This window comes from Pteropus vampyrus, unplaced genomic scaffold (genome assembly GCF_000151845.1).
Source record: "Pteropus vampyrus isolate Shadow unplaced genomic scaffold, Pvam_2.0 Scaffold72, whole genome shotgun sequence".
Taxonomy (NCBI): Eukaryota; Metazoa; Chordata; class Mammalia; order Chiroptera; family Pteropodidae; genus Pteropus; species Pteropus vampyrus.
In genome coordinates this window covers 1634476-1645661 of record NW_011888853.1, presented here as the reverse complement: position 1 = coordinate 1645661, position 11186 = coordinate 1634476, and the positions used below count along the sequence as shown (strand labels likewise).

Here is an 11186-nt window from a genome sequence, read left to right as displayed (position 1 = left end):
GGCGGGCGGCGAGCCGGGGGCGCAAACTTCGCCAACTTGGGGCTATTCTCTGGCGCCACGCGGGCAAGGACAGTGGAGACGGACGCGGGACACCTGGGGAGACTCGGGCCGGCGTAAGGAGCCCGAGGAGGGGGCGACCAGAGAACCGGGACCCTCGGGGACCCGGCCTGGGGTTTGGACCCGGTCGGGCGGCAAGGAGGAGAGGAAGAGAGGCCGAGATGACAGGCGCGCGGCGGACGCGAGAGAAGGACGCGGGCGACGCGCTCAAGATGTTGGTCTCCTGGGTCACCGAGCCCTCCAGTTCCTTCGCCTGGCGCCTCGGCAGTGCGGGGGAGGGGGCGGTGCAGAGGCAAGGGAGTCTGGGCCGCGGGACCCCTCAACTGTTGCTGCTGGAAGCCACTGGGGCGGGGAGCGGATCCGGGAGCCGGGGCCACGGCTGGGTACGGTCAGAACAGAGGGGGCTGGAGAGGGTAGAAAGCAGGGAGGACGAAGGGGACTGTGGGTGGCTTCGGGAGCCCGCTCCCGGAGGTACGCCGAGCACCTACTGCGCGCGCCGAGCACAGACAGCGTCTGTCCTCGCGCCCCCCTCCCCCACCTTCGCCCGCTGTGAGTCCCCCAGGCGCTCCCCTCCCAGCCCTCCTCCGCCCGGCAGGACACTCCCTCCTTTGACCCCAGGGAATCAGCTCGGGCTTCGCGGGGTGGTGGCATCTTCCCAAATTCTGACCCTGCGCCCGGAGGACCCAAGCTCCGCGGACGAGAAAGGAAGGGTGGGTGGAGAGGGCCCGGGGAGAGTCGAGAGCCCCAGGGTGCTGGGCCCTGGCCGCTGCCGCAAGGGGCTGCTCTAGTCTCCGGGGGCTTCGACTGTGATCCCCGACGGCGAGGAAGGGAAGCCCGAGCCCCCTGCTGCGGAGGGCGGGTTGTGCCTAGGCCTAGGCGGACAGGGCCAGGGACGTGCGATGGCTGAGGCATCCGGCAGCCAGAAAATGCCCAAGGGTGAGTCCCCGACTCAACCCAACGTCCGGCTGCTACCGGGTGAACGAAGCGGGAACTGCCGCGGGGTCCTGCGCTCGCCCCAGTGATCCGCCCTGGTTTCTAGCCCTGCTCGCCCGACGGGACCTCTGGCTCGGTTCCCCAGCCTTCCGATGGTGGCACCGCCTTGGCTCTGTCCCCAACCTGGAGCCATGGGAAAATCAAGGAAGGGAATTTATTTGGGGCTCGTCTGCTCTGTCTCGGAGCCCGTCTAGTTTCCGGCTGTGCCAGTCAGTTTCGAGTCTGTTTCTAAACTCCGTACTAAGAATCTGGATAGGAAAGCGAAGGGGACCTGTCCGCCAGAAGTGTCTCTCAGGGGAGGGGACCTGTCCCTCAGACTCCTGGGTTCACTCCAGGCCCTAGGGCAGGCCTGGGCTGTACCCCGCCCACAGCCCCGCCTGTCAGTCGAGCTCCGCCCCTCCCCACCCTCCGGGCTTGGGGTGACCACCCAACTTGGGGGAGTGGAGGTGGGGACCTAGGAGCTGGTGACGCTCGCAGGAGGTAGCGGCGAGGTGGGGGGCGCCGAGTGCTTGGTGCCCAGTTTGGCCGCCAGGAGGCGTGGCGCGGGTCCCGGCGCCGGGAGTCGCCGCCGCTGTCACCGCTGCCGCCGCCGCATCGCGAGTGTCCTTGAGCCGTGGGTGACGGTGGCTCTCGCCGCTCGCGCCCCCTCCTCCTGCGGGGGGAGCCTGATGCCACGTTCCCTATGAATTATTTATCGCCGGCCTAAAAATACCCCGAACTTCACAGCCCGAGTGTAAGAGACTCCTGCCGAGGGGAGGGGGCGGGGCGCCCCCCGGAGGGGCCCGCGCGGAATCTGCGGGGAGGCGAGGAGCAGGAGGGAGACCTCGGTGCCCGCGCCAGGGGAGGCAAGATGGAGGGGCGGCCTTTTCCCTTGACGCCTCTGTTCAGGGTTCGGCTCGGCAGCAGGGCGGGAGGGAAACCCGACGGCAAAGCCGAGGCCACTCACCGGATGGGCAGTGGATCCTCGAGCAGCCAGAGTCCCTCCCCTCCCCGAAATCGGCTCGGTTGGTGGGCTGCTGGCCTGGCAGCGGGGAGCTCTCAGGTCTGGGGTGTGTGCGTGTGTGCGCGTGCGCGCGCGTGAGCCTGCCTGAGACTGGATGAGCCGGGTTTTGGGGGAGAGAAGAGCCCCAGCACGTCGAGGTGCCCAGGCCGGCTAAGGTGTTGTTGCGTCCCTTAGGACTGACCATTGACACCTTCCTGTCAGCCATTATGGGGTCCATGTGTTCATCAAACATTAACTTCGTGGGTTTTTGGAGGCGGTGGACCACTTAGTGGGTGAGCAGAGGTCTCTAAGACAACAACAGTCCATTGTGGGCTGGGGGTAAATCGAGGGGGCAAATACCTGCCAGGGGCAAAATGACTCAAGCTATCTCATAGGTATAGCTTGGGGCTCCCCAACCCAGGAGAGGTGGGGGAGGGGTGGGAAGAAGTGCACCTGGCCTAGAGGCCCACCCAGTCCCTGTCTGCTCTCCCCATGTGTCTGGAGCCTGGATGGACTAAGGCAGGTGCCCTGTGGGAGAGGGATTTAGGTTGAAACGTTTGGAATTTTGTCATGTAGACAAGAGGGAGGCAGTGGGAAGAGGACATTCCAGCCTGAGGGAAAAGCAGAGCTGGGGGCTAGAGATAAGGACAGTAGGAGGTGACTGGCCACTAACTAGCCTGGCAGGAGAATGGGGTCCATGGAGGGGAGGACAGGTGGTTGGGGTGAGAGTGCGTACAGCCCCATCTATGGGACCAAGGTGTCTGTACTTCATTTGTAGACACCATGAAGCTGCTGTGCTGTTTGAGGAGGGGGTGTCACAGCCAGTGGGGCATGCAGGGGTGGGTGGACGGGAGGTTGAGAGGTGGGAGGCCAGGGGGAGGCGAGCGGGAGATCAGATTGGGCCAAGGCTGATGTGTGACCCTCCAGTCTTTGGGGAAGGCTGGGTACCACATGGTGGTAGTCTTTTTGAATCTGCCTTTTGCTATTTGAAGCTCAGACTTACCAGATTGGGGCCACTCCCTCCAGAGGTATTCTGTGGTCACTCCTGGTGAGAGGCATGCCCAGCCATGACTTCCTCTGCTCCAATCCGAGAGGTCACCTTCCCATCAGAGAACATCTCTGGGGTAGTGCCTCTGGACTTGAGGGAAGACCTGGGTCCTTCATCTAGTGGCACATTTTCCAAAAGAAACAAAACGAGAGCTGCATGTATAATTTAAACATTTCTTGTAGCCACATTAGAAAAAGAAACAGGTGGGCTTCATTTTAATAGTATATTTTGTTTAACTTAATGTATCTAAAATATTATTTTTCCATTTGTAATCAATAGAAAAATATTAGTGAGATATTTTACTTTCTTTTTTTCTAAGTCTGCAATATCCAGTGTGTATTTTACACTTACAGCATACCTCGATTCGGCTGAGCCACATTTCTAGTGCCCATTGTCACAGGTGACTGATGGATGCTGTACTGGACAGCACGGATCTGAGCTCAGAGCTGGGAGGCAGAGATGGGGGAGGCTGGGGCTTCTCAGAGGGCAGGGAGCCTGCAGGGCCCAAAGGTGTAGGCAGAGGTGAGCACAACCGTGCCCTATGCAGGTATAACCTACAATCCTTGATTGGTGATGGTCGAATACGGTGTGACATCCTAGACTCACCCGTGTTTCCAGGCTGACATCTTAAGGCAGTGTACTAGGAAGCCATACACAAAGGTTGGGGGGTAGATGTCAAGGGCACCAAAATGAATACAGTATTTCCTCCCCTGCTCGAAATCCTGTCTTCTCTGCTTGGAATTAATCCCGGCCTACCCTGGTCACCCTTTGGCCCTTCCCTGTTCAGAAGTTTTGTCAGGGATGCGATAATGATGGAATAGGCAAGCAAAGCTGTGGAGAAAGAGCTCCGTCAGTGGGTACAACTGACCAGCTCGGTGCTTGGTCCCAGGCCAAAGTAATGACGTTCATTTAGCAGGCATACACGTCAGGCCTTGAGGTGAGGTTAAAAAGATCCTGCATCCCAGCGATGGTCTGGGGAAGCAGCTCCTGTAAGGTAGACACCCCAAGGGCTGCACAGGTCAGTGGTGTCACACTCTTGCTATGGAAGAGCTGCTGCTAACCGAGGCCACAGGGGAGGGGCGGGGATGGCCAGTGCCCAGGAGGAGGACGCTCTGAGCTAGGCAGGGCCACACAGAGCAGGGCCCTTGGGGATGTTAGATGCAGTTTAGAATGAAGAATCGGGGGTGGTGCAGGGAGGGGAATGTCACCAGAGCTACCTTTTCATCTGGCTGAGGAGCTGTCACCTCTAGATAAGGATGCTGATAACAGTGGGTACCCTTCACACTGCTGTGAAGTACGTCCTGTGATTATTGCAGGCCAGAAAATGCGGCTCAGAGAGGGTGAGCCAACTTTCCCCAAGATCACCGAGCTAGTAAACGGCAGAACCGGGATTTAAACTCATGTCTATCCGACTCAGATCCATGCACTTGGACACCAGACTGGCATTTTTTGTGTACCTTTCTCAGGCAGAATCCAGATGGATGAGTTTTCAAAGGCCTGGCCTTTCTAGCCAAGTGCGCTGTTCAACAGTCAAATGAAAGTAATGAGCACCTGTCAGGCCTCACGTTCTTCCTAGCCCCTGCTCCCTGGGCTGCCCTGGAGATGCTCAGCTAATCTCTCTGTCTCTTTCTCTTTCTCTTTGTCTGTGTCTGTCTGTCGCCCTCTCTCTGCCTCTCTTTGTGGAGGGAGGTTTTCTCCTCTTCTCCTTCATCCTCTGGATGTGTGTCCCTCTGCCTCTGGCCTCCAGCTCCCTTCTGTCTGTTCATGTTTTCTCTCTGTGCCTCTGCATCCCTCCCTGTGCCTATCCTGATCTCTCTGCAGGACCCTCCAGTGGACATGGGTGGGGCCCTGGGACCGGCCCTGCTGCTTACCTCACTCCTCGGTGCCTGGGCAGGGCTGGGCCCAGGACAGGGTGAGCAGGCTGTGACGGTGGCCGTGGTGTTTGGCAGCTCGGGGCTGCCACAGGCCCAAGCTCGGATCCGCCTCACCCCCCAGAGCTTCCTGGACCTGCCCCTGGAGATCCAGCCACTCACCGTGGGGGTCAACAACACCAACCCCAGCAGCCTCCTCACCCACATCTGTGGGCTCCTGGGTGTCGCCCACGTCCACGGCATCGTCTTCGAGGACAACGTGGGCACGGAGGCTGTGGCCCAGATCCTTGACTTCATCTCTTCCCAGACTCATGTGCCCATCCTCAGCATCAGTGGGGGCTCCGCCGTGGTCCTCAACCCCAAGGTGCCCGTTCAAACTCACGGGACTGGAGCCAGGCTGGGGCTGGAGGAGTGGGGCTGAATCTGGGCCAGGGCGAGACTTAGGTCCTGGGAAGCTGGGTTTGGGTAGAAGTGACAGGGAGGTGGGGACTGAAGGCGTAACATGAGTGAGGGAGGAGAAGGCTGTGGAATGATCTAGAAGGTAAACCTTCTGGGCTGTGTTCACATTTGTGTCTGGATGAGGGATGGGCAGGTGACAAGCCTGCCTCTGGCTGGGGTGGCAGCCCTGGATCACCTTCTCTCTGCTGCTCTGCCTTGGCCAGGCTCCAGACCCAGGGGTGGAGGGCCAGGCTGGGCATGGGATCTGATGTACTTAGCCTGCAGAAAGAGCAGCCAGGGCGGTCGCTCGCTGTCTGAGGCCTGGGGGAAGGCTGCCCTCACAGACTTTATATCCTGTGGGGAGAAAATTCTAAACACACCCATCTGCAATCACAGCTAGAATAAGCATTCCGAAGGAAAAACACAGAATACCATGGAGAGTCAAATGGGGCCCCCATTTGGGTAGGGGGTTGTTCAGAGAAGGCCTCCTAAGAAATGACACTGAAGCGACCGGGAAGATAGGGAAGATAAGAGGAACTGGCATGCTGTGTGTGTGGGGGCGGAGTGATGGGGAGTGTCCCGGGCAGAGCGGGCAGGTGGTGTGAACGCCCTGAGGTGAGGTGAGAAGGGCAGAGGGGGCAGGTGGTGTGAACGCCCTGAGGTGAGGTGAGAAAGAGCTCCGTGTTTTTGAGGAACAGAGAGAAGCCTGGAGAGGGAGGTGGGGTTCCAACCACATGGAAAGACATTTGGGTTTTACCCTAAGTGAGCAGGGAGCCAAAGAATGTGTTCAGGGAGACTGATCTGATTTGTCTGTCTTTCATGATTATCTTTTACTATGGAGAATCTTAAGCACACATACAAGTAGAAGAGTATAATGATCTCGTGTATCCCCATCCAGCCCTGACTGAACTTGCCCCATCCTTACCCCGACCCACTTACCCCTCTTCTGTGTTATTCTGAAGCAAAGCACACATATCCTATTATTCCATCTAGAAACATCCCTGTATGTATCTCTAGAAGATAAGGGCTTTAAAAAAAACCCCACCATATATTATCACATCTAAAATATAATAAAAATTCCTTAACATCGTCAAATATCCTGCCACCGTTCGAATTTTCCCCATTGTCTCATAAATGTCATCGATGTTTATTTTTAAGTTTGTTTGCTTAAATCAGGAGCCAGTTAGGTTCCCAGGTAGCGATTGGTCCATACGGCTTCTGAGTCCGTCTCTAGGCTCCTCCATCTTTCTCTTTTTTTTTTTTTTCTCGCAATTTCTTTGTCGAAGGAACTGGGTTACTTGTGCTGTAGGGTTTTCTTGGATTTGTTTTTCTTCCTTTTCCTTTTTTCTTTTTTAAAAAAGATTGGGACAGTCGCAGTGTGGTGAAGTCTTGGAGGGTCTGCAGTGGCAGCAGGGAGCGCACAGTTAGGAGTGGTTTGCATTCGCCCAGGCTCGAGCTGGCAGTGCCCTGGGCATTTGTGGTGGTGAGGAGCAGGAACTGTCTCATTCCTCCCGGGGAACCACGGAGGATGGTGATCTTTAGGTCCGACATTAGCTCCCAGAACGGGTTTTCTCCACTCTCACAGCGCTTTAGAAAAACACTAAAGCCCAGCGTCCCATCTCTGAGATTCCGATTCAGTTGGTCTGGGGCAGGGCTTCCCAAACTAGCAGGCTCGAGAATCATCCGAGGAGCTTGTTAAAATACAGATTCCTGGGAGCCATCCCCAGAGATTCCGATCCAGTAGGTGACGCGGATGACGCCGATGCTGCACTCCAGCACTGCTCGGGGGCCGGGCATGAGTGTTTTAAAAAGCTCTCCGAGTGATCTAATGGGCGGCAGGGGTCGGGAACCGTGTCGGGGGCGGGAGGAAGGTGTTGTGGGCCAGGGCTCCCGGGACGCCCAGCATCTTCCGACGCCAGGGCGTCTAGGGGCTGACCCAGGGAGCCGCAGTTGGGGCGGGGGGTGAGGGGCGCGGGGTGGGACTCGGCCAGCCCCGCCCCCCGCTCAAGTCCTTCCCCGGCCCCGCCCCCAGGAGCCCGGCTCCGCCTTCCTGCAGTTGGGCGTGTCCCTGGAGCAGCAGCTGCAGGTGCTGTTCAAGGTGCTGGAGGAGTACGACTGGAGCGCGTTCGCCGTGATCACCAGCCTGCACCCGGGCCACGCGCTCTTCCTCGAGGGCGTGCGCGCTGTCGCCGACGCCAGCTACCTGAGCTGGCGACTGCTGGACGTGCTCACGCTGGAGCTGGGCCCCGGTGGGACGCGCGCGCGCACCCAGCGCCTGCTGCGCCAGATCGACGCCCCTGTGCTGGTGGCCTACTGCTCGCGCGAGGAGGCCGAGGTGCTCTTCGCTGAGGCAGCGCAGGCCGGCCTGGTGGGGCCCGGGCACGTGTGGCTCGTGCCCAGCCTGGCACTGGGCAGCACCGACGCGCCCCCCGCCGTCTTCCCCGTGGGCCTCATCAGCGTCGTCACCGAGAGCTGGCGACTAAGCCTGCGCCAGAAGGTCCGCGATGGCGTGGCCATTCTGGCCCTCGGCGCCCACGGCTACCTGCGACAGCATGGAGCCCTGCCTGCCCCGGCTAGGGACTGCCGCAGCCACCCTGGGCCCGTCAGCTCTGCCCGGCAGGCCTTCTACAGGTGGGCACCTGCCCAGGGCATGTGAGTATGTGTGCGGGGGTACGCTGCAGGGACCTGGATGGCAGTGAGCTTAGACTCACTGGCTACACCTCCCACTAGCTGTGTGTCTGGGGCCAAGTGACCTTGCCTCTCTGAGCCTTAGTTTCTTCATCTGAAAAAAAAAATTAAAGGCGTGTGGCGGGCGGGGGCGGGGGGGTGGGTGGCGAGGATCACGGAGGTCAGTACAGAGAAACGGAAGAATAAGCACACAATACATGCTCCCTGCTGTCAGTAGTGGTGAGGCGGAAGGTGGGGGAGCAGCTGTCTGGTCCTGGGCAGGGGCTGCAGGCAGGGCTAAGGGACACCCTGACTTTCTCTCTGCCTGCAGGCACCTGCTGAACATCACCTGGGAGGGCCGGGACTTCTCCTTCAGCCCTGGTGGGTACCTGGTCCGGCCCACCATGGTTGTGATCGCCCTCAACCGGCACCGCCTCTGGGAGATGGTGAGAAGGGGGTGAGCCCAGGGGCCCTTGGTTTCTTCTCATTTTGTCCCCAGCCCTTCTTGTGCCCACGGCTGAGCAGAGAGTCCCTTCTGTCCCTTATCCAGCCCTTCATCCTTTAGGTCTCAGCTGAAACATCTCCTCCACTGGGCAGCCTTCCAGGTCCCCCAGGTTGGGCGAGGCACTTCAGCTCTGGGCTCCCACGACACCCTGGCCTCCCTCCACTACAAGTACTGTTATCACACAGTCCCGCCCGTAGGGCACTAACCCACAGCTGTGCTGGCCAGACGGGCATGCACACAAATAGAACCTGGAGAGCTCGATGCCTGAGTGGAGATGTGTGCAGGGCACGTGGGAGTAGAGTAGAGGGCAGGAATTCATTCTGCCTTCAGAGGAGGAAACTGGAGAAGACTTCACGGAAGTGGGGACATTTGGGCTGGGCTGTGGAGTGTTGAGTAGGAGCTCACTAGGAAGGGATACTAACCTGGTATAGACAGAGGGGTCGGAGGGTTTGGGGCATTTTTAAGTGATGTGTTTGGGGGTGTGAAGACTGAGGAAGAAAGGTGAGGTGATGGGGATAAGTTGGACCTGGGTGTGAAGGGCCTTGAGTGCTGGGGTGAGGTCTTTATATACCAAGGAAAATGAGCCTGGTGAGGTAGACTCAGGCCTCGGGAAGGTGCCATAGGCTGGCAGCAATGTGGCGGCTGGACCAGAAAACACAAGGACCGGAGCCGGGGAGGAGGCTGAGGGAGCCCTTCTTTCTGGCCCTCCCGGCTCCTCTCTCCTACTCTCCTGTTCTCCAAGTGCTCTGGCTCCAGGCTCTGCTCTGTCCTGCTCCAAGCGTCCCTAGGTGTGAGAGGGAAATTCTGGGCCCTGGCAGGCACCGCGCTCCCCTGCCAGAAGCCCCACCCAGAGGGTGGGAGTGATGGGGCTGGAGGGCCCGGGCTGAGGCTGGCCACCCTCTGCAGGTGGGGCGCTGGGACCATGGCATCCTCCACATGAAGTACCCAGTGTGGCCTCGCTACAGCGCCACCCTGCAGCCCGTGGTAGACAGCCGGCACCTGACGGTGGCCACGCTGGAAGAGCGGCCCTTTGTCATTGTGGAGAGCCCTGACCCTGGCACGGGCGGCTGTGTGCCCAACACGGTGCCCTGCCGCAGGCAGAGCAACCACACCTTCAGGTCTGCAGGAGCTCACGGGAGGCCTGGTGTGAGCCGTGTGCTGCCACCTGACGGCAGGCGTTGTGTGTGTCCTATGCTTGGGTACGGGGGCGGGGTCCACATGCCAGGCTGGGAGGAGCTGCTGGCTCTGACTCCTGGTGGTCTCTTGGTGGCAGCAGTGGTGACACAGCCCCCTATACCAAGCTTTGCTGTAAGGGCTTCTGCATTGACATCCTCAAGAAACTGGCCAAGGTGGTCAAGTTTTCCTACGACCTGTACCTGGTGACCAATGGCAAACATGGGAAGAGGGTGCACGGCGTATGGAACGGCATGATCGGGGAGGTAGGCCTACCCCCGAGGTCCACCTGAGCCCACCCGCCAGCCCACCTGCTGGCCAGGTCCCACATCACTTAGCCATTCCCAGCTGCTCCCAGGGCCTTTCCTCCTGTGCTGGGGATCGTCAGGGTGGGTGCTGGGCCCAGCTCCTTAAGGGTCTCCCAGCTGGCAGGGGAAACAGCTGTCACCGATGATGCCCCTTCGGGTGGCCAGCACTGAAAGTGGAGCTCTGAGGACCCCAGATGGGAACAACTGACAGCTGATGGGTGCTCGGGGGTGCAGAAGAAGACTGAGGGGAGTGCCCCAGCCTGTGGGGGCCCCTCCTCCAATCTGGGCTGGACCCCTCTGGCCCCCAGGTGTACTACAAGCGGGCAGACATGGCCATCGGCTCCCTTACCATCAACGAGGAGCGCTCTGAGATCGTGGACTTCTCTGTGCCCTTCGTGGAAACGGGCATCAGTGTGATGGTGGCTCGCAGCAATGGCACCGTGTCCCCCTCAGCCTTCCTGGGTGCGGCTCGGGTGGGCAGGGATGACTGGGGTGGAGGGGCCCATGATTTGGATGTGTGGAGCTTGCGTGGAGATGGTGAGCTTGGGGTGGGCCCTCACAGGGCAAGCACAGCAGCGTTGGGTGCCTCTGGGCCTGGGTGTCGGGTAAGGGTGGGAGGTGGAGGGGAGCGAGAGAGATGGTGGTGCCATTGTAAGGGACGGAAAACCCAGGAAGGGAGGCCGGCTTCAGGACGCGCCTGGTGGGCTGGGACAGCAGGACGAGGGGAGATGCTCCTTGAGGGGTTGGAGGAGTCCACCCAGAGCTGGGGTTTCTGACTGGACTAGGAAATCAGCATTTGCACAGCAGCCCCTTGTGTCAGGCTCCCTGATAGGTGCTCAGATGCAGCCATAATCCTGGACTTCACGGAGGGTCCAGTCAGGAGGTCAGGTGAGACTTGCAGTGTGGGGCTGACAGAGAGCCGTGAGGCCAGGAGCAGAGGAGGGAGTCCCGGCTCTGCCCCTTCCTGCTGTATGGCTTTGGGCAAGTCACTGAATCTCTCTGATCAGGGTTCCTCAGCCACAGGGAAGACAACAAACTCCACTCCAGAGATGGGCGCGGCCTCAGAGGAGCACATGCTTATGGCAGTAACGACTTCTTCCTCGGGGAGACTGAAACCGTTGATCACGGACCAGTCTCCCCAGCT

General features: G+C 59.6%; 1 protein-coding gene across 1 annotated transcript in view; it reads left to right on the top strand.

Annotated features, from left to right (window-relative positions):
• Positions 1-4916: 4916 nt before the first annotated feature.
• Positions 4917-11186, top strand: part of GRIN2C (glutamate ionotropic receptor NMDA type subunit 2C) — an 11149-nt gene continuing 4879 nt past the window's right edge. The window contains exons 1-6 of the mRNA XM_011362060.1: positions 4917-5315; positions 7422-8020; positions 8388-8502; positions 9468-9679; positions 9835-10000; positions 10351-10515. Of these exons, the coding sequence (XP_011360362.1) occupies positions 4917-5315; positions 7422-8020; positions 8388-8502; positions 9468-9679; positions 9835-10000; positions 10351-10515 (1656 nt within the window). The remainder of the gene's footprint in view (positions 5316-7421; positions 8021-8387; positions 8503-9467; positions 9680-9834; positions 10001-10350; positions 10516-11186) is intronic.